The following is a 23,040-nucleotide window of genomic DNA, read 5'->3' as shown; positions in this document are numbered from 1 at the left end:
GGTTACTAGAAAACTGCGGTCAAACCAAGCTGTGATTTCGCTTGATAAGCATATTAATGGTCCAAATATATATATATATATATATAGATGTGAACATGCTTTGAAAATCCTACGGAACGTAAAGTACAATTTACTAATTCGTTGTCATGTTTGAAGTTGTCTGCGACCGATATTCACTGAAGATAGAGCTATCCTTCAAAACGATGCCGTTGTATGAAGAATTTCTAAGGTTGCAAATCGGTGAATATCGACATAGACATAACAGCTGTAAACCTCCTGGTTGAAGGCTTGCGAGCGTTTTTCCGTCGTTGAGCTGTTGAGTATGTCAAGTAATGGAATCTTGTAAATTGGGGGTGAACTGACATCGCAAACAATCCACTGGTTAATATGACATTTCTTGACACAATATGCGATCGAAGTGTATGTAGATGAATTCCAGATGTGAATATGTTTTTTTGAGTATTATTGAAAACTTGGATGTTAACGTGTACTTCTGTGTGGTATGTGTTTTCGTATTAAACAAACGATGTTCGTAAAGTGTTTGTAGTAAATCTTCATCTATTACTTTGGTTGGTTGCATGAAAATTCAGTCGCGTACAGCCTATTGTGTTTTTGTTCTCAAGAGTGTGATTTTCTTTGCTTAAGGCTGATAGCCAAGCTAATCTGCTATTGGGTCAAGAAATCTGTTCTAGTTTCCACTTCTCCACAGCCCGCAAAAAATTTGCTGTTCTAAACTAGGTCCGGTCTTTTATTCAGCTATTCATGTATTCTGCCTTCAGACTGTTATGTAGTCACAATCATGTAACTGTCATTGAGAAAAATATGGACACCTAGTTTTGAAGCCAGTTTGGTCTATAGTTATGGTTTGATCTTTGTTGGTTATTTTGTCTCGACGTAGCATTTCTGGTTGCCGTTATCAATCCGCGACAGATGATTGCATCAAGTCAGTACAGAAGCAACCTGACTGTGTGGAGACCACTACCACACATTATGCTACAGCCGTATTTATATAGATCACGTAGTAGTGGCAGACAATAAATCATACTGGTAGCAATATAGAAATCACAACGAGAACAAAACGCGGCCTGGAAACCATTATTGATTTGCTGTCTTTTTGATTCACAGATAAGATGAGAGTCCGTAGTATCCGATACAGTTGTAAATCGACGTTTACGGCCCCAAACTAGCGAAAGCAAGAATTCTACATACTCCCTCCTTCCGTCCCGTAAAACACCCGTATTTACGACTAAGATGTTATACCGATTTTAAGATTCGTCTGTCCTCGAACTTTATATTGGAGTATTCTTACGTTTGAGGTAAAGTTTTTGTATACGCAGTAAGAATAATTATTCTTAGTACGACATCTTGGAAATTTACCGACACAGGAATTGAATAAAGTAATCGGACATTTAATTGTACACGAGGTGTGTCTGCTCGCTCATATAATTTTTGTGAGTGAGGTGTAAATATTTCATAAGGATTTTATTACGAGGCTTTCTCAGTAGACGAATATTAACCTAAGATATAAGGATAATACGCGTTTGCTTTTTTGTGCGTATTTGTATGTCTGTGTATGTCTTCTTGCATGAAGTGGCCACCCGGGCAGCACGTACTGATTGAAACCAGAAATAGATTGTCTATGAAACGATGATTTCTAAAATGATTGTATCTTTACGCGTAACTTATGTAACTTTGCGGTGAGAACGGATATAACTTAAGAATTGTTTCAAAATAAAACTGTTCGCTCCGTGTTAAAAACTAAAGCTGCTCGACTTCATAATAAGTCAACTGAAAAAGTATTTTCCACGTATTTAACGCTCCTAACTAGTTTTTTCGTGACGGCTGATACAGTACTTTTTTCGCCTAGTCTACATGATTTAAAATTATTTTTAAGAGGTCCGCATATGGTCCAAATATTCAAAGGCAAAACATATTCTTCGATTTCTTAGAGCTGCCAAAAGTAGGTGTCAAGCACGCTTGTGTATTGGTGGGTTGTTTGCTTTAAGTTGTAATACATTGATTCTAAAATACTGGGTTTTAGTTAGTCTAGTCTCCAACAGATTAGGTTGTCTTTTCATGCGTTTGAAATGCGGAAAATTAAACGCTATGATAAAATAGTGCATTTGTTAAATATAAGTTAAGCACATTACGAATTAAGGCTCAATGAGAGTTATGTATCGTAACGACGGCCCTTTTATTGTAACTAGAAACTGTGTCCTTTGGCTATGTTGGCTTTACCGACAAAAATTCAGTATCATTATTAACTATTATTCCCCCGCGTATTACTATAGTAGATCCAATCCAAATACGTTTACAACCGAAGAGGCAGTACATTGATCACGACAGAAGATTGTATTGTCCATTTTGAGTCTTTTGAGCCAGTTGCAGCAAACTGTAGTCTTGCGATGAGGAAAATGAATCAAGTGCAGATAAGTACACGGACGAGGGTGTTTTTGACCTGTTTGTGGAAATCTGTATAGTGCAGTTGTAAGGCTGCACTAAAGGGGATGAGTTCAACTTTACCAGGTAATGTAATGCGCTTGAGAACGTACTTAGTCTCTCGTACATCGGTACATTGATTTACATTCGTAAACATTTTACAGTGCTCTGGTCTGGAGTTAAGCTAGCATACAGAACCTTAGGGCTATTTCTTTGTATTTGAAGTTTCTTTTTATTCTCCATTGCCCTAAGAACAAGTACTAACAATGTCAATATAAAGCGAATAAAGGTTTGAACTGTGAATATTTGGCATTAGAATTACAGGAAGTATTTTGAAGAATTACTTATAACCGGACCAATATTCTTTCACCACCTATTTTTTAGAACATAACTACTAATTATATTTGTACTCAATTACATGAACAGCAAATTTCTTAGTTTTTTGAGCGCTTTTATATAGATCTATTGTAGTGGTTATAAATTTCTCTGTCTCAAATATTCGTGATGTAGATATTACTGGACAGACCCGTTGGATTTGTCTCGCACTCACTTGATCATTAATTAATTTATCTCTCTGCCTCGCAAAAACGTAATAGCATAATGACATGTTGATACAATTAACACACGGCTCTTTTCGTCGTGTTTGGTATTGTTACACTGTATATGTTATAAATTCAACTGACATAGTATATGATAGTTTGAATCCCGGTCCTCGGATCCGCAGACTTTGCTTACCGCATGTTTCGCCGTTAGTTTGTTTTAATAATCTGAATTGTTAATGTTGTACACCTAACCTAGCGTTAAGAATATCTTGGGTACACGCCGACAGTTATCCCGTTACGCCAAGCAAAATAGTCGTCGAATGCGAGATAATATAAATACAGCTTTTCACGTCATCTTTGTTTCTAGGTTTATTTATTCCAGTGGATATGTTTCGATAAAATATAGGCTAAGCTGTTTCGCCAGAAGTGTGCTGAATGTGTTTAGCTTTCTTTTCGAGGGAAAGGAATACCTTTTAATCGAGTCATTGCACAAGCAGACTACCCCCTAAAATAAAGCCTGAAGCTTAAAAACATCCAAAGCGATTTGGATCGATTAGAAAGACAGTTAATTTTAGCAGTATTCTAGGTAACGTACTCAAGACGAGTGATAGCTATGTAACCTACGATTTTTTAAAGACGCAAAGCAAATAATAGCACTCAACTAGTTTGGTAGTAGTTTATTAAGTAGTCACCCGTTTGTAATATGTTTAATTTTATGGCAGATGTTTAATTTATGGTACAACTTCTTATTGCAGGGCCTCTTACAGGTGCAAAAAGTATAGACTTTAATAACATAGAGATTTTTCTACTTGAAAAAAATGTTTGGAATCGTAAGTAGTTAGCTTCTATTTCCGAATTATAGGTGAAAAATCGATGAATTACTTTTTTTTCACAGAGTTCTCACGTGTCAACGGCCTCGATCGCGATCCTGCTTGCAACACGTTTGAAGGATCTGCACACATTAGCGGCGCTGGTCGGTAACCGTTTTGGCGAGCGTTGCCGCTCGCCAGCGCATCTTTAAGCATACGTATCACATCGACGATGACGGCCACTGTAGACTTCCGGCGTTCGGACCACGAGCGGGAAGTTGCTCCTGCCGCACGTGGACGCGACGAATCACTCTGTCTCTCAGAACTCATGGACGAAATTCTCGAAAACGATGCGGGCATCCTTGACCAGGCGAACGACTTCATGCATTTACTTCCAGGCGTTGACGATATGGGAAATATGGCCAGCTTCCATCTCGACCCATTTTCTGTTTTCGAAGAAGAAGACATTGAGCCAGTGGTGGGTTCTTTCATAATTGCCCATTCGCATGCTTTGGGCATAGATTGTCGGGGAGGACGTTGCCTTTGGACAGACGCGTTTATTTTTACAAAAAGGGAAATGCGGTAAAATTATTAAACAAAAATAATAAACAAAAGCGTCTGAACAACGAGAATACTAATCAAGAAGTTGTAAGTGTGCTTGATTAATTGAGATGGTGAATCTAGCATTTGTATGCAAGTTCGATACACGGAGACGTTCATTAACAAAGTAGAGCTCGTGTTACACCAACAAGACTGTAGTCTCCATGAATGGGCGCTAGTGCCCTGAAAAAAGTTTACGCTTCCGGGAAAACTGGAAAAAATCTATCTTGCTATATTCTCAATGATGATTCTCGACTAGCGAAAGGATTCTGTATTGTTCTTTCTTTTCTTATCGTTTATTAGACTTCTTGACCTCAATCTCAGCTAGGCGGTCCATTGAGCCGATGTGCGCAACACATGAGAAAAATTTATGCTCTATGCATATGGGCATTGAAGAGCGCATAGTTATATGCATTGTTCTGGTTCAATATGTACATTTCTGGTACAAACGTGCCTTGGAGAAGGCGATTATCCTATGCATGAGAAATCGCGAAATACTTGCCTAGCGATTACTACACTAGCGATATGTCGATTCTGTCCTCACGGAAACTGTGACGACAGAGATGTACAATGCCATTACAACATCACTGGGTGAATCTCGAGGTTCGCGTCCCTCCGTCGTACCTCTCTGATCTGATGATATGACACGATCTCGAAGTGGCCTCAGCGAGTCGGAAGAACTATTGTGTGCTACGCAGGGGCGGTTGGCTATTGGGTGCCTGTAAACTTGCTCGACTTGGCACAACAAAGATCACTGAGGGTCATTGACGGCATAATAAAGATCACCGAGGGTCATTGACGGCATAATAAAGATCACTGAGGGTCATTAACGGCATAGTAAAGATCACTGAGGGTCATTGATGGCATAGTAAAGATCACTGAGGTTCATTGATGTTGAGGTGGCAAACCAAGCGAGTTCTTTCCGGGAAATCAAGCAGGGTACCACGTTTGCTTTAAACAAAGGAAAACCAAGTACCAATGTATTTGGCGAGCGGCATGATCATGGTATGGGCAAAGATCAATTTCACGCGCACTTCGGTCCGTTAAGATAACAGTGTTTCAAAAGGGCCACCTATGTTTGTTTTTAGTTTTGCTTCATGCACGGGGTAAGCAACACTAACTTACGTGGAATCGAGACTAATCTAGTAATTTAATGTTCCGACTAATCTCATTAAACTTGAAAATGGCGCTCGTCTCAAGTAATTTCCAACGTTGCTCCCGACTGTTTCTTGAATTTTAAGTTCTTTCGTGTCACCACCAGTGCGTTGCGGGGTATGAAGATTGCTTTTGTCGATTATTCAAAAGAAATTATTGAATATGCTATCTTATGGTCTCGCAGTTTGCTTCGCTTGGCGATGACTCATCGCAAACACGTGAGGATCTTGTTGATATTGAATCCGTGGACTCATTAGAGGAACCTACCGCTGCAAGTGGATGCGTCTCGAATCCAGGTAACGAAAACGAATATTTCGAAGTCCGCAGCGGTTGCGCGCGCACAATGGGAGTATTGCCACATCATTACGGCAAGATGAAGTTGCGTCTTAGGGACGATGCAGAAGTAGCTACACTTAAACGAAAAAAAAGAAATCGAATCGTCAGTGACGACGAAAGTAGTCGTTTGAAACACTCAGGTAAGAAGGAGTGATATACAACTTATGCTTTTTGACAGTCCGTATTAATAGCCAATTGCGGCAATTTAATTGCGTCCCACTCACTCGAATCACAGTTTTAACCTGTTCGTTATTATTAAATTTTAACAGCTTATTAACAAATGAAGTTATTTGAATACATTATGCGATACAATAAAAATAGACAATGCTCCTTGGATCTGTTATTGATCTTGCTGAGTTAGTCAACTATAACCGTATCTACAGTGTCATTTGTTATTATTTTGCAGTGCTAATGGAACCGGAAGGTGCGTCCTTTCTACAATTGTCCCCTGTTCAATCGGGCAATTCCACAATAACAGAACTTCCTGCATTTCTATCTAGTGGTGCCCATAGCACTGACGAAAAGCAAGCGAAAAAAAGCAGCCGGAAGTCGTTACACAAACGAAACCGTACCCGGCGAATATTGGATACGCCACCCTCATCTCCTATCAAGTGGCAAGGTGCCCATGCAGCAACTTCACTTTTAGATATTTCACCGCAACTTGGAAAAACTCCAGTTAAGATGTACCCAAGTTGCGCTGACAGTGCGGCTAGCAACAACAGCCAATTTACTAATATCGGATCTCCCAAAAGCGTGGACAGAAATAACACTAGTAAGACCAACAACATCAGCAGCAGCGACAACAAAAATAAGAATGACAACAATACCAAAAGTAATAACAACAATGAGAATTCAAACTCAATTAGTTGTAGCAATCGGGATGGTGGAAAAAAAAAGAAGTCGCACAGCATTCCGCCTGCACTATCCGATAGCAACACCAATAGCTCGTTAACTTGCACTAAAGTGTCTTCGGTAAGTCGTAATAAAGTTCAAAATTTCGGGCTTACAAGCAAACGTTCAACTTTGTTTCACATGGAAGGTTTCTAATTTCATTTTTCAAGATTTTCATATTCTTACTTAAAGATCGCAACAAACGCTATAATGTCGTACGCATTCAATTACATCGGTTAATGCCAAATGTGTTCTCAATCGACGCCTGTAATTTTCAGCTATCTCCCACAGAATCGGCGCCAAAACTCCGCCTCGATGGTCTACTAGTCTCGCCTTACCGCGAGACAACATCAAAGCAAAAGGTCGTGCCGCGTTCTCTGGTCGAAAAGCTCAAGGCTGCCGCGCAGAAGGCGTCGGCGCGACAATCTATCTTGCTGCAGGTGCCCACTTCAAAAGCCGCCGAAATTTCTCTCGTAGCCCTTGATCATGACTATTGTTTCCAGAAGAAAGCCGCCCAAGCAGATCAGGACAATCTGGAACCGGAGCCGATGGATGTTGAAAGTGACGAAGAGCAAAGCCCGGTCCGTATCGAAGTGTTGCCTGATCTTAGCTTAGCTAAACGCCAGAGAAGAGATGAGACCCAGTCGATGGCTGTCGATGGTAGTTTGGAACAAGAGCAAGAGCAACCGTGTAAACAGGAACCTGCTGAAGTGGCCCTGCAACAGCCCACGCCTCGCAGTCTCCTTAAGGTCAATCAGCATATGCCAACCGCTGTGCAGATGGTAACATTACAGCAGTCCGATCAGACTCCGGGGGAAGTTATGATACCTGCGCAATCAGAAGATGGATCTATGGTGTTGGCCAGTAATCAGGGGATTTGGACGATTGACGATGGCATGGCATTCGTCAGTCACGGTGTAAATCATAACGAACAGCTTGTTAATTTTGTGAAAGAAGAAGAAGTTATGGCGACAGCATTAAGTGAAGGTGGTTCATCGGATTCTAGTGTGGAGAGCCTTTATCGTGAGAGAAAAAGTCATGAAGGGAATGAAACTGCATTAGTTAACGAGATAATTGAAGATGATCATGAAGGTCCACAGTGGAACGATGAGAAAGCTCGCGGCCTCAATAAGTCCTTGCGACGAGACCCCAACAACAATCGAAATGGCAATTCGGGATCGGATGCCTGTTCCTACCGTAGGCGTCGCCGCAGGAGTGGGTCAGCTACCAGCAACTCCTCTTTTACCTCATCGGATAGCGCTAGAAGCCGTAGCAGGAGCATTGAAGACTGCTGCGGATGCAGCGGCTCTGCTGGGAATAGCAGACAGCGCGGCGATCAATCTTACCGAAAGAGGAGTTTATCAAGAGATGGCTGTCGTCGTTGCAGGTGTCCATCACCAGATTACACTGTTGGTGGGTGTTTGCAAAAATTTTGGACGGCAAACCTTAGTTTCATTTAACGCCATATATATATTATTCTCACGAGTAATAAATGCGCGTTTTTCATTTTAAATTTAGGTTCTCATGCACATCGACAACGTAGTCTGGAAGTCAATGAGCGAGAGGCGTACGCAACAGCCGTTTGGGAGAACCGTAATACAAACACTCAGCGTCCACCTTTGCAACCGAAGAGGGAACGGAAAAATATCTGGTGTATGGATGCGCCCCGTCAATCTGCAGAGCCATCAGCGCCATATCAAAAGCGGTCTCAGACGTTGACAGCAATGCAGGAAGCACTCGAGAAGATTCGCAAAGGTGGCGACAGAAAAATTATTTATGTCGGTTAGTAGATCTCATGAAGTGAATTTCACTTTGTTGCTTCATTTACTGTACATCCTTGTGCACTACACGCTACTGCATAGCAATGTTCCTCTTCGTTTTAGTAATCATTAATGACTTGGTTTCAACTTATTGGTTTATGTAACATAAAAATATGAGCTCTCCTTATATCAGTATATAAGTTACATACTTTTTCCGACTTCACTGTCAAAGTCACTTGCTTAAGTGCTCAACCTGGTTCTAATTCAGTTGTTTCGATATCGTCCTAAAATTTCAGGCAAAATTCCTGAAGGAACAACACGTGTCCAAGTTCGTGAATGGTTTTCTCGGTTTGGAAAAATCGCGGAAGTTTCTCTTCACTTCAGGGACGCTGGAGAAAACTATGGCTTCGTTACTTTCGAGCGCGCAAAGGATGCTTACCAGGCTGTCGAACGAGGTAATGACGACCCGGAACTGCCAAAGTTTCAGCTCTGCTTTGGCGGTCGTCGACAGTTTTGTGGACAACAGTGGTCTGATTTGGACAGCCAGCCGGAAAAAGACTACCTGCGCGATGCTAAAGGAGAATTGGTAAAGAAAGACGACGATTTCGACAGCCTATTAAAATCTCTCAAAGGTGCTCCGCTATCAGGGGCCAGAAGAAAGTGTGGCAGATAGCTTAACCATAGACGAAACGTGACAATTTACATACACAAACATGAAAACAAAGAACCACAAATATGGAAAAGCCTGCGTATATCCGTTTAGGTTAGCACAATAACAGACAGAAATTATCCCTGCCAGCGTCTAACGATTATCGATAAAATAATGCACAAATCACTTCAATTCTAGAAAATGGTGGTGCTTGACCTGTTCCCTTATTAAGTCAATGAGGAAGAACAAATATGCATATAACGTTACCTCATTGGGGCATGTCGTTGTGGAAATGTTTTGTATTTTCGTTTGGCCGATCTATGGATTGTCATACCGAGAAAAATATTTCTATAAATAGTAATAATAAAAATATATTATAGAAAAAAAAAAAGATTAAGTGGATTTACAGAGCAGAAGAGGCATTTAACGAAGCTTCGATCGATGCCAGAGATACAAATATTTAGGCTAACACGAAAAAGGTTCTATTAGATTCCTTGGGAAGCTTATTTTACATGGGGCTTGTCGACGGTTGGTCGCCATTTGTTACTACTGTGCGAAACCGTAAAGTTGAATGCAGTCGCATGTGCTACATAGACAGCATAACGTTACAACAAGTTAATTTGATTCACATCCACCAATCTTAAACCTCAAGATAGATTTGACGAGCCGCTAATTAAGAACTTCTCTTGGGTTTATTGCGCATCTAGGCGCGTGCTCAAATGCGAAGTATGAGGTTGCTAAAACCATTTTCGCTTCATTTACCTTTGTTACAATTAAAGCAATATAAAGACGACAATCCTGCACTAGCAAACGTCATACGTTGTTATGACTGATATCATATCTATTGTTATCGAGATCTCCAATGAGGTAACCATTAGAAATACAGAAATTTTGCACAAAGCGTGGCAGTATCTGTAAGTAACTGTTAATGCGACACCCCAATATTTGTTTTTCAACCAACGGCAAGCAAATACACGGTATAGATCAAAAACTTGAGTGAAAAAAACATCTAAGATCAACATCCCAGACTATAGTTATTACTATTGCTATTACTATTCTTTGTATTCCGGTTTCGAGACAATCAATGGTGCCATGCGTCGTGTAGATATTAGTGTTGCCAAGAGTAAATCAAATACTTGCGTCCCTTATATACTTGTAAGTTGTCAACTTAATGTATTGCTATAAACAGCATAAAATCTCCCATAGGTACACTAGCAAGGCAACGATATTAATCATATAACGATCATACAACGCTGAACTAGAAGAGATTCAAAGCGGCACATAACAAAAAGTATTTTATCATAATGATTAAAGCTACTAATTTAGCCTTTTTCATGCTGTTGGGCGGTCACTCATTATATATACATATATATCACATTAGTAGATACATTATTACATAGAAATGTTGTTGATACTGTTAATTGTACTTGATTGATTGATGATGATGACCAGTATAAGGACAGGTGTTTAAAAAAATCTACTTTTTTGACAATGCGCATCACGACCACGTGAAGGTCGAGAGTGAGGGAAGTATCAATAGTGGAGGTTGAGCGTTTAATACCTATTGTTAGTGCATTAAGCGCACATCCGATTTCGTTATCGTCTCGGATTGATCCGAGGGCGAAAGAGGGAGGAACATAGAAGAGCGATGCAAATAACTATTTAGGCGTAAACAAACTGGGTCATCGACGATTCTTCCGTCGTTGAATTAATATATATGGAATTAGCGGAACAATCAAACGTGCATGCAAGCATATCGATTGGTTTAGCCTTTAAATCTGAAGGTTAGGATAGAGTAAAAAGCTATTGCTAGGATACGGGCAGCCCAATATTTAATTAGTCAACTCGTATAAGGTGTAAGTTCACGGATGGCGTTGGGTTTGTTAACACAAAGTATTATCAAGATGCAATACAGGTAGGTGTACGACAGGTGGTGCGTCCAAGCCAATCTACTTTTACCATAAAACGTTGGTTATAGTTAGTTAAGCTTTACATGAATACGAGATATTTTCTGCCAAATTTCGAAACCCAGATGCTTCAAAATTAATCGTTGAGAGGCGGCTATCGCGAACAGCAAAAAAGCAGCTACTTTAGAGAGACCTAAACTGTAGAAGTATGGGAGGTAATTGATCGTGGACAGTTAAGGGAAGCTTGCTAAAAAGTTGCTAAATGACGCGATGGTCGCCAAAAGCCAACTTTCAGAAAGTCAATTATCCGGCATGTGCTTTTCTGCCACTTAATTAACCACTGTCATGGTTAAGAAAAATTATATATGTACGTATATTTGATATGGTATACGTTGTGCGACGAGTGAGTTATTCACCCTACTGTTGCCGCAAGTGTGAACTTGAATAACAACGGTTTCTGTGCGTGAACGTGTGCCTGCGGGCGTGGATACATGTGTAAAGCGACAAGGCATATAAATACGATACGAAAATTCAATGGTTGTTAGCATCGATAAGTTGGTGTATATGTAACGGTGATTGTAAGTCAGCGAGAGAGAGAGAAAGAGAGAAAGATACTTCGAATGTGAGTAGCTCAAACGAATTTAAAAAATTATTTATTTTCTATTTGTTTACAGGACTTTAAAGTGTGCCAGAAAAATGAGGTATACCGATCGGTGACAATTTACTGTTTTTATTGAGCATACGAAGATAGATAGAAGCAGGAAACAGGGAATGACTAGTATACGAGATGAGTCATGTCGATTAATATTATGTTGAAATAGATCTTTTGAAGTATAACGAAGTCTACACCAGACAAAATTCCTTATTTTTATATGGAAACATATAAAAAACAAATCTGGATTTACTAGGAACGCTGTGCTTTCAGATTATTGCACGTCGGTTCTATTTGTCTTTGTAAAAAAGTATGATGAAATTCAGGAATTTTGCAATATTCTTAAGGGGCAATGGGTATTTAGTAGATAAATATTTGGTTCCTTAAGTTCACTGCTTGGTACTTCTGCCCTGTTGGAGTTGAAATTTAGTAAGCGATTTATCTGGCGGCGGTCATTAAATGTACGATAACGTGTATTTATCCGATCCTAATTTTTGCCTACCTAGAGGCTGCGTGGTAGGTTTAGAGATTAATTATGATGTCCTACAGCATATGCGGTCATAAAAATATCTTTTTTTTCCTTTTTTTCGCTATATTTTGTTCTGGCATCCTCATCAGTCATTTTATACGTCTTTGTGAATTATCCAATAATAATAATAATAATAATAATAATATAGTGAATAAAGCCAGAACCAAGAAGTGTGATTTCAGGTTAATTAAAATGCAATTGAATGTGAAATGGTATTCTTGCTAGTATTTTTGCTTCAGATATAGCGATAACAGTGTGTGTAATGTATATCTTTGTTTATATGATCCATCGAGCGAATGGACTAAAAACAATGGAAAACGTAGCAGACAAAGAATGTAATGAAGTGCATTTCAATCAATCTTGCGTTTTTTTTCTTGGAGTTAAGTTAGGTAGAGCAGCTTCTTTATGCGCAACTTGACGCGACCACCACTAAATTAGATCATATATTTTTCAAAGAATGTAGTAGTTTAACAGACTTATGATGAACTGGGACACTGTATGCATACGAGGGAATGAGTTCGTAGCTAAACCTTTCGTTCTGTCTGAAGAATATGAGGTCTCTGTCAGCAGATCAATGTGCACCTGCTCTAAAATTAGGGAGATACTAAGGCTTTATAAGTGTAGAATAAGGTTAAAAATAAAGAATAAATATATGGAGTCTGAAGGATGATCTAGCAAAACAGCTTGAATGTCCTATTTTATGCCTTGAGTACATAAGATTATACAGGAAGAAAACCTGCAACCGATTGCGCAGGAATGTTTTTCTCTGAAAATTCCAAATCCGACAATAATAACGATATTATGTAATGGATATATCTAATCCCTTCAAAATACGGCTCATGTGCTTATTTGTTACATCCCATTAGGTGATATGACGGAAACATTGGTTCTGACTACAATCAATGTGGCTAACTGTTTATCAGTCCTTGGCTTTATTCTGTGCTTTTCTTTGTGAATTTAATAGGCTCACTTTTTCCCATTAAATCTGACGGTACGGTACGTTACCGTATAGTGGTGTATCTAAATTCCGACCATTAGTCACAGAAGGCTATGAGAATTCTAGCAAGTTCTTATACATGGCGAATTATTCCTAACAATCACCCATGCTAGTTCTGCCTGATACGCCGCAAACATTCGACGAATTATACGAATTCGGCGGCGTTATATGCAGTTTAGATCTGCACAACTAAAAGATGTGGGTACCGTAATGTAGAACTTGTCCTACTTTCCTTGCCTTACTTACTACCAATGCCAGAAAATTTCCAAGAGTTCCACCTACGACTAGTCAAGGGATTTTCTGAAGCAGATAACGTAGCAGCTGTCCTCTCATTGCCTGTAAGGTTAGCTCAGAGCAGGCACATGTAGGAACCTTCTGCGTAGATTAAAATTCAAGTTCCATGAAGATACATACATTATAATGCTATGCCAGATATGCTTATTTTTCTAGTTTAGCCATTGTAGTCCATTGGAAACAAAGAGCTTTCTAGGGTTGACTCAGAGATTTCAAATGCACTCTGTTGCCATGGTAACATCAAAGACTGCTACATACTCTAAGAATATACCATAGGGCGGTTGATGGAGAACGCCGGACACTGCAGACAATTCTAGGACCGGTCGTATTCTGCCATTCTAGAAGCTGGACCACGAGCATAGGAACTGAACTCGGTCTGTCTCTATCTCAGGCTAGATCTGATAGACTAACTCGACCAGGACAAGCGGAGCGAAGCACGTCCGGATAAAGAGAAACGATAAGCAAACGCTAGTAAGGAAACCCTTGTGCATTCATCTAACAGTGCAGCGTCTCTGAACATTGAGAAGAAGGGCCTCTCTTGCTCAGGGATAGTTAAGTTTTTTCGCTTGAAGCACACACGGACATTCATAAGTATGGGCTCACGCACTAAAACTGCGATAGATGCTCGCTTGCTCGCTCGCTCGCTCACTCACTCACTCCCTCCCACTCCCTCCCTCTCTCTCTCTCTCTCCCTCCCTCCCTCTCCCTCTCCCTCCCTCCCATATGCATCCACAGAGACATGCTCTTTCAGAGAGAAAGGAGGCGAAGCAAATGCTGCAGAATGGGACAGAAGTTGAATACTGCTTCAGAACCATTATAGCGAAAAGCGGGTCATTCTCAAAATGCGCAACAACGGACAGTTCACAATCAGACCTCGGTAACCGGAGTTTCTAAAAATGTGTATGTGTGTGTTACCATGAAGGTCGATAACATGAGTTGGTCAGTTGATTACTAAGTTGAGCTAGCTGTTCTACTTAGGTGCTTTAGGCAAAGCCACGTTTTCAATATACGAGTTGCACAAATGAAATCTGGTCAGGCCAATGGTTATGTCAACATTTTCTTTCTTTTTTCTTACCCGCAGAGTTTGCTAGAGTATCACGCATGTGAATAAATTCTAACCTGCAGAAAGGCTTCTCCGTTCAGAACTTGCTTGTTATTTAAAGTTTTGTTACACTGAATATGCCAATAACGAATTTTCGAAATAATTCTGGAGTTATCCTTATTCGCGATTATTCTGTCTTCCAGACTATAACTTGTAAATCAGTCTTGAATTTCTTACTTTTAATTTCGAAAATGTTAGAAAATTGTTATAACTGTTTTGTATGAAGAAAACATTTTGGTGGTGATTATCTGATGTTTAAAATTTCGAACTCGTGAATACGGCCAATCGGTAAAATGTCTAGAACCTCTATTATAATAACATTTCAGCGCCAGAAGCAAGTGACTACAGCTATTTTTGTGAACCTCTGCTTCACTTGAACACGTTTATACTTCACTTGAGCGTTTGTGCTTTCGGTAGGGTCGAGCAAGTCCTCTCAGGTAACCTGATTTTGATCTATCGCAGCTACTAATTGCATTTATAACAGCAGCAGAATACGATCGCCGAATAATAAGGTGTTTGAGACATTCAGGTTCAAAACACGTCTTGTTGTACCGTGGCTATAAAGTATCTTCGCGATGACTAATTTGATCTCGTGCTACTGTCGAGACAGATTGCATTTTTAGGGGAATTGCGGACGGATTCAAATAAAGTGTACATCAGAAAACTACTTCAAGTTGACTAATCGTCATAGAAATTATCTATAGTTCCTTATACCATTCGTTTTTACCCATCGCTTATTTTCAGCTATTCATTTCTCCTCGCCACCATAGCGGAATATCAGCGGAGCCTGAAAAATAAACGAATGGTAGGCAGCTGTTTTTTATGCCTTACTCTTGCAGTTCTTTGCACCATTAGAGACATGAGATCACTAGTCAGCAATCTGATTCTGAAGCGGATTTAAGCGTCATCTCCCGCCACCTGGAGGGCCTGGCCTTTGTAGGTTGTCTCAAGTGGAGAATATCATCGTCTCAGGCCTTATCTTAGACAGCCGGTTGTTGTTATTAATCTGTTCGAGCACACAGGCAAAACCCAAGAGGCCGTCATTTGCTAACGCTCTCGAAAAACCCTTCGCCTATCGGACGCCTGTACATCGACAATGCTTGCGCTGTTGGTCCTACATTCGAAGCAGGCCAACCTTAATGTAGATGCATCTATGTGTACCACTGTCATCCACGAAGCAGCTAGCCCAACACATATCCGGCCCGAGAAGCACTTCGTGCTTTGTATCCCGCTGATTCGACGCAAGCACGCAGAAGAGCCGCTCATGTCCACAGGCAACAAGCTTCAATATTGTACAAAGGCCAGAGGATGGTAATTAGTAAACACGCAGCGTCATTCGTGCTCAACTAGCTCTAAGCCTCTTTTCCTCAATTCGATGAAGATTGACTTCGGTCGACAGACCAAAGTTGGTTAGGAAATTTAATTGTCGTTACAGGTTTTCGTCCGCAATTAAATTCAGAAACAAAGCCGACAAATCGCGATTAGGTTGCGGCTTTCTCTCGATCCCGTGCAGAAAACTAAAAGGTACAGAACAATGGGCTGCTTGCTACCTGCAATATTTTCTATATAGGGCTCACTCGCTATATATATGCATAGCTAATCAGCCAAGGCTACACTTACTACCCGGTTGGTGACGAAGTCCTGCGATGAAAGAAACGACAAAACAAGCAAACAATTTATAAATGTCTGTGAAAGACCCAAATAGTCCCTTGAATTAAACTAGAAGTGCAAACATATTCGAGAATTTTGATCTCTGTTTAAGTGTCCGTCCAATTCAGCATATTCCTATTTCGCTAAACGCTCGGCGCATCCAAGTTTTTGCTAGCATTTTGGGCAGTAGAAGGTGGAATGGCTCCGTCGCAACTGTTTTTCCATTTAGCTAATAATTTTTCCGGCCGGCTATTTTGCACAAATCATTCTCACACTATTTTGGTCCGTTACGATGGTTAACCTTCAACGACGACTACACGCGTTCAGCTAATGGTTTGCAAGGATGTTTCAGTGTTTCTACAGTAATCCTGTACTTCCTATATGTGAGTTGAAGCGCATATATATATTCGAGTAGGAAATTTATATATGGAAGCACAGGATGGGAAGTTGTCATTTTTTGCCAAAATTCGAATCCGATCTATGCTAAAATGGCGGGCAATTTTTGAAAATGTAGGTCATTAGATACGAATTGCTTTGTTGATTTTGCTAGCGGCCTGATGTTTGCACGTCTCCTTTTTAATGTTAGGGTTCGAATCAACCGCAGCCGAAGCTATTGACTGTTGTCGGTAGAACAAGCGACTCGAGTTAGCGGGAAGACCCGATAATCGACAAAAGATTTGTATAATAAACTACTGTAGATTATCGACGTATGGAACATCTAAATCACGAAAGTAATTATTACGAAAAATGAACAGAGCTAAGGGAATTACTGAAATTAGGTGATGCTCCAACTGGATAAGGAGACAAATGCATAAATAGAGCGAATACAGAAATACAGCAGTTTAAGTTGTAAAATTGGCAAGCGATCATCCAAAAAGAAGATAGATCTTCTTTTGATTTGAGCGTTAACAGCAGATTTCGGTTCCTTTTGGATTACATGGGAAAATACATGCACGATGGTGCTATATAAAAGCCAGTGAAGCATTGGCGTTTGAGTGTGTTAACGACATCTCGGAATAGGCCAATGTGCGGTGCCGTTAACGAACCACACATTGATCAAAAGATGACAGACATCAAGTTATCTATCTAAGTAGTATAAGTAATATGTGTATATATATAAATTACGATAAAATTAGCTGGCTTAGAGTTGAGACCAGGTTAAACCCCAGCTCATCCCGCGTGGGTTGGGTGCGCACCATTGAAGTGTGACGCCTATGGCGCTGCGTTGGTTGACTGGTGGGGGTTGACAGAGCTTCGGAAACTTCTGGTAACGTAGTTAGGCACGCAGATCTAAACGCGGTTATTTTTTGAGCACTATGTGGGAGTGGGAGCTGCCTTGACGTTTCGGACTAGCAGTCACTATATGGGGCAAGGAAAGAAAATAATGGCACTATGTTTTCAAGCAGGTTGTTTAGTATTGGACGTCACCGTTTGCATATTTATCATAGGTCAGGTAGCCAAACATGCGGACGCAGATATGATGCACAAGCACGCCAAGTATAATGATAGAAACCTGCTCATTGTATTGGCAACGGAGACCCGATAATTTAGCTAGTAAATCATCTGACTACGCAAAGTATATTGCGGTTAATACGGATGGTAAACACGTGGGATATTGCCTAAGGCACCTGCAGTCACTAGTAAAACGTATTTGAACATATTGCAACAAGCAGCAATGTACGATTTGAAAAAAACGTATACAGGCGCCTTTCGAATTATGTAATATACTATACGTATATTTGAATAGATAATAACCTTGTTCAAAAAAAAAAATTCCGCGCCTAGAAGTTAAGCGAGAAGCTAAGCTTTTTAGAGCTAGTCATAGGCTATGTCTATTACCCATGTGTAGCATATCTATTAAAGAAGAATTTCTTTGTGTTCTGTTGCCTTTTAGGTATGGCGACCAGTTTAGATTACGATATAGAAAATTAAGCATTTTTCTCTATATACGGAACGGCTGTGTAACATATCATCCATAGTATATAAACTTCAGAATTTGTCAATCGCTAGTAGCTCTCTTCAAACGCTGACGACCATCGGATCAGTTCCGTACTACGTTTGAACTGGCAAACAGTGTGCTACATTTAGTTTATGAAGTATTGACAGCAGCAGAAGCAGTAGCAGCAGTCCGTATGACAGTCACAGAACCGCTGCTGCTGCTGCTGCTGGCTACGAATTATAGAAAGGCCTCCCAAAGTGGGAGGAGATGCAGCTTCTGGTTTCTTTCATTTACTTTGACTATGTGTTCAGACCGTGTTTGTTGTCCTACTTGATCCTACCGCGACTACTAGCAGCATTACTATTACTTCGACTACTACTAGCCTGTGCTCTCTGTCGATGGTTCTCCCTTGCTGCTGCCTATTCGGCTTTAGCTTCGTATCGGGCCTGTCGAAAGAGACCAGCAGTTCAAGTAAGCGAGGCGAGATCCGACATCTTGCGATGCTGCTAGGTAGACGCCCAGCCCCAGCGGGACTCCATCGCGCGTTAGCCGCCGAGGTCTGCGGTAGTCACGAAGGCCCTTCAGATAGTTGGTGCTGCTGACAGCAGCGTCAGTTTGAGTTGGCTGAGTTCTGCCGGGTCCCTTCTTGAATCGAGAGTTACCGAGCGGCAGAGACTCAGTCGTCGATTACGAGCTGTCGACTATCCGCTACAGAGCTGAATAGCACGATGTATCGGAGTGTGTGTTCGACGAAGCTCTGAAGCAACGAGACGAGCCGAACGAACGAACAAACGAACCGCACATCGAATTGACATATGCGCCTTCTCTTTCTCTCGGATTCGGAGCTGTATTGCGATAGCCGGACTTCTCTTGCTTGGTGTTCCCCAAAGGCATCGGCAAAATAGGAAGGGGCTCCCCTACCCCGATAGGTACGATGCCAAAAACTCCGGAGATACATACCAGTTATTGGATCTGGTCAAAACCAAGACTCAGTCAAGTAAGCGCTGGATGTGTCTTGTATTTGCTCGTACCGAAACATTGACGCGAACTAGATATAGGAAGAGATCCAAGTTCTACTATTGTTGCTACGTTTCTTGCACCATCGCTAACGTTCTTGCAGAAGTGAGGGGTTTTACCCAACAGCTTCGGATGTTTTCGTCTGTTTCGGGTAATTTTTTCTGCTTTCGAAGGAGGAGGCTACGCCTGCTGTCGCCCAGCGGCATAATCATTTCTTCGACTGCCTCCTGCACGCTGAATCAAAACGGCCGCATCTAGATAGACACTCATACATATGTCTTCCCGTGATCGGCCTCGATAGCTGGCCTGTCATGTCGGCTCTCAAAACACATTATAATTCCGATATAAATAGTTTTAGACGATATTAATACATAAGAGAAAATAGAACAGCTTCCAAATTAATAGGGATTTAACTTAAAACTTTGTGTTATATGTACTATTTTTTGTTTCTTCGTACGCTTATTGCGCCACACGTGCAACAGTATTACCTTTTTCGGTGTTCTTTTTTTAATTAATCATTTGCTGATGCCGTATTCTATATTATATTCTGTTGGCAAGCAACTCTATAATCGCTCTACGAGTTTGTTATTGTTATTTTACTTGAGCTCGAAAAATTGTATGTCAAGGTCAGGCTCCGAAGTAGATATACCATCCTTCGATTATTACTGAAACACAGCAAAATACTTAAGGTAGGAACAGTAACAACTTGAGACAACGAATGATTAGAAAACGTGATTAAAAAGTGAAGTGGCTAAGCGAAGTTGAGTGAAAACAAGAAAAATCACAAAGAATTAGAGCAGACAATATAGATTAAAAGAAATAGAATAGATTCAAGTTAAGAGTAAAAAATTCAAATCGTGTTTTAAAATATTGAAAGAGATATTAGTTTTTTGTTCGTTGTAGTGAACTTGGATAACTTCCCTAATGGTTCTTTAGTGACTTTTAGGATCATTCCTCGTTTTCGATATGCCATATTATATTCTTATTTGAGGCAGGTTTACAGTTGTTTAAACTGAGAAGGTTTTAGGCATCAAAAAAAATCGGCCACGAGAAAATTTTTGCCAGTAAACCTACTTTTACCGATTTGTTTGGCCGCGTTCAACAGATTAGATGTACAAGAGGTGGTGATAGTGCTGTTTAATGCTAATAACTCGATAAAAATAATAATAATTTACGAAAAAAACTCTTCTCATGCGAAAAAAATTTCCTTACTGTTAAATCTACAACTTAATGCTAAGCACTATGTCTTCTGTGGATCAGAATGACTTGTTTTTTTTTATCCAGTCGATACCGGCATCTCTAGCTCAGTCGTTCACATTTGTGCCGTCATTCTCCTTCTGCATCCACATCACAACCCATTGCCTATGGCCACACCGTGATTCATTTATTGTTTTTATTTTTTATTGTTAGTATTTATGTAAATAACTTAATGCACCTCGGCATTGGCACTACATGCTCTCGTTCTATTACAGCCCTCGTACGTGTATTACTAAATAGTAGCGCTATTTATAAAACCAACCCCATCGAGCTATTAGACAACATAAAACATCATGTCCTGGCACGACTACGTATTTATACACTTAGCAGACATACATTTGTTCTTAACTTTCTTCAGACGACAGATTTAGCACAAACCACTCACGCCTTTGGGGTAAGGGGAAAAGACCGAGCGAAACATTGCAAAAAAGACTTCAGAGTGATGGATGGGGTACTTTAGTAAAAAAAAACCTGTCTAACCTTTTTGTCTGCCTGTGTAGTTTGGTCACACACGGCGCATAGCTACGGTTGAGAGGATGAAGAGTGGGGCTGGGGTATTGCTGGCTACTAGCTAGGTTCTAAGTTGGAGATTACTAATACTTCCGCAGTGTAGAACAACGATAAACTTCTGTGGTGGTTGCATCCGATTAACCTTTGCTCTTCACATATTTATAAAGGTAAAAATCTGTAGCTACTTTTTTAGTGCTCTATTTTAAAGCAAATATATTACATTGTAGAAGATAGGACAGCGTATTTTCTTGATTATGACTCCGCAAGTTATAGTAGCTGCATCGTTTGTGTACCGAGATAGCTTTCAAAGCTACATTAAATATGTTTACAGACGGCATTACTTAAACGACTGTCAATTTTAATATAAAATTTTAACTTTTATTAGACACTTTGTTCAACTTTAAATTTAGCTCCGATTTGAAACTACTTAAAATTGATTGTTTGTCTTTCGCTGTGTGCTGTGACTGCAGGTCCTGCCAACCTACCAGTTTACATTGGGATAAATTACGTAGAATTCTGTGAAGCTTGGATCATTCGACAAAACTTGAATAATGGCACTAGCTCCTGATATATAAAATGGTTACATAAATTCACTGTTCTAAACCACACTTGAATCATCATTGAGCATATAAAAAAAAAACATCAGGTATGTATAAATATACGTTATTGGAATTGATACCGCAAGTTACTCAAGGAAGTTGTTTAAACCGCAACCTCTCGAAACGCTAAAACCATTCGGCCTCTGAAAACATAATTTTTCAACCCATAACCCTTAGCACCAGTTAGCGTCAGTTAAGATCGTACTCATTTCCCAGCAAAGAACTATACTCCGATCTTCCATGTCGTTGAGACAGACACATGGTCAGTACATTAGTCCAGCATTATAGCGACCTGTCTGTAACAGGCCGTGAGCCCTTCATCACTATGGACTTTAAGGGCTTTACTTAGTCGTTCAGACTCTAAAATCCAGCTGAAATTCTCCCTTCACCCATTTCCTGGGTCTCCGGACATTCGATAGAAGCGACGGTGCGCCTATTAAGGGTCACTTTAACCACGAATGGCGGGAATTGTAAGTCTGTGAAAAGTCTGCCTGTGCATTCCACTCAATCGACAATATTTGGTGCGTGCGTTTTCTAAGACCACACTATGATACGCGGCGACGTAAAAGTAATGAATTGATCAACTTAAGATTAAAAATCCGTTTTTCAGGTAGATCTTTTGAAAATAGGAGATATTTTCAAAAAATAGAGATAGGAGATATTACTTTTCCATCGGAATTTGGACAACTTTTTTTGACCTGAGTCTCTAAACACTGCACTCTAAAGCTGTAAAATTCTAAATCACAATTTTTTTTTGTTAGGGTATAGTGACTACCACTGCCATAGTTTCATAGAATAGGATGAATCGCTCTGTCCTACCAGAACTGAATGTGGGTTAGCTACCTTGACTCTGAAACTTTCCGAACCTAATCTTAACGTAATCCATTTCTATTCTATAGTACGATAAGCTAATTAGTCATCCGAGTCGGTGCAGGCCGGCGTTTGGCCAGCTTAATACTCGGTCCGATAATAATCCGTCTGCTCGTGCAACGGTATCGCATGTTGTGCGAATCGCTGTCATGTCCTTATCGTCCAGTATTATACGGACCAGTGGCCGTGACGGAAGTCAAGTCAACTCGGACCGTCAAGCCGCGTACGCTTCGGGAATAATTTACCAAGTACCAGTAACTTTCGGCCCCACACTACCTATGGTCACACAGCCATGCAGTAGTCAACTTTCCATCAACTGTCGCACTTTCAACTATGTACCACCACGAGGGATGGCGAAACGGATGGTGGGGGGTGTTGCGGAATGTTAGACCGGCTCTAACTAACACATAAACACTACAATGGAAAGTTGACTTCTTCAGCGCATTTCTCATCTTTTACTGACCTTATTATCTATAGCACAAAATGAATGTTTGAGTATGAGTGGATATCCAGATATTCATGCATTGGACATGACG

At 40.4% G+C, this 23,040-nt stretch overlaps 1 protein-coding gene across 4 annotated transcripts in view; it reads left to right on the top strand.

Annotated features, from left to right (window-relative positions):
- The window catches only part of srl (PGC-1 family member spargel), a 48,739-nt gene that overhangs the window by 4,224 nt on the left and 21,475 nt on the right, over positions 1-23,040 (top strand). For 2 of the 4 annotated variants that reach the window (XM_022835566.2, XM_022835570.2), the window contains exons 2-7: positions 3,877-4,268; positions 5,730-6,021; positions 6,288-6,853; positions 7,051-8,185; positions 8,291-8,554; positions 8,829-9,118. In XM_022835566.2, the coding sequence (XP_022691301.1) occupies positions 4,023-4,268; positions 5,730-6,021; positions 6,288-6,853; positions 7,051-8,185; positions 8,291-8,554; positions 8,829-9,118 (2,793 nt within the window). In that variant the 5' untranslated portion in view covers positions 3,877-4,022. Of the gene's footprint in view, positions 1-1,125; positions 1,317-3,876; positions 4,269-5,729; positions 6,022-6,287; positions 6,854-7,050; positions 8,186-8,290; positions 8,555-8,828; positions 12,628-23,040 lie in introns of those variants that run through there. The other 2 variants (XM_022835567.2, XM_022835568.2) reach the window with 2 other exon arrangements.

The sequence above is a fragment of the Varroa jacobsoni genome, unplaced genomic scaffold (genome assembly GCF_002532875.2).
Source record: "Varroa jacobsoni isolate VJ856 unplaced genomic scaffold, vjacob_1.0 scaffold_596, whole genome shotgun sequence".
Classification (NCBI taxonomy): Eukaryota; Metazoa; Arthropoda; class Arachnida; order Mesostigmata; family Varroidae; genus Varroa; species Varroa jacobsoni.
Note: the sequence above shows the minus strand (reverse complement) of the source record. Positions and strands in the feature narration are given on the sequence as shown.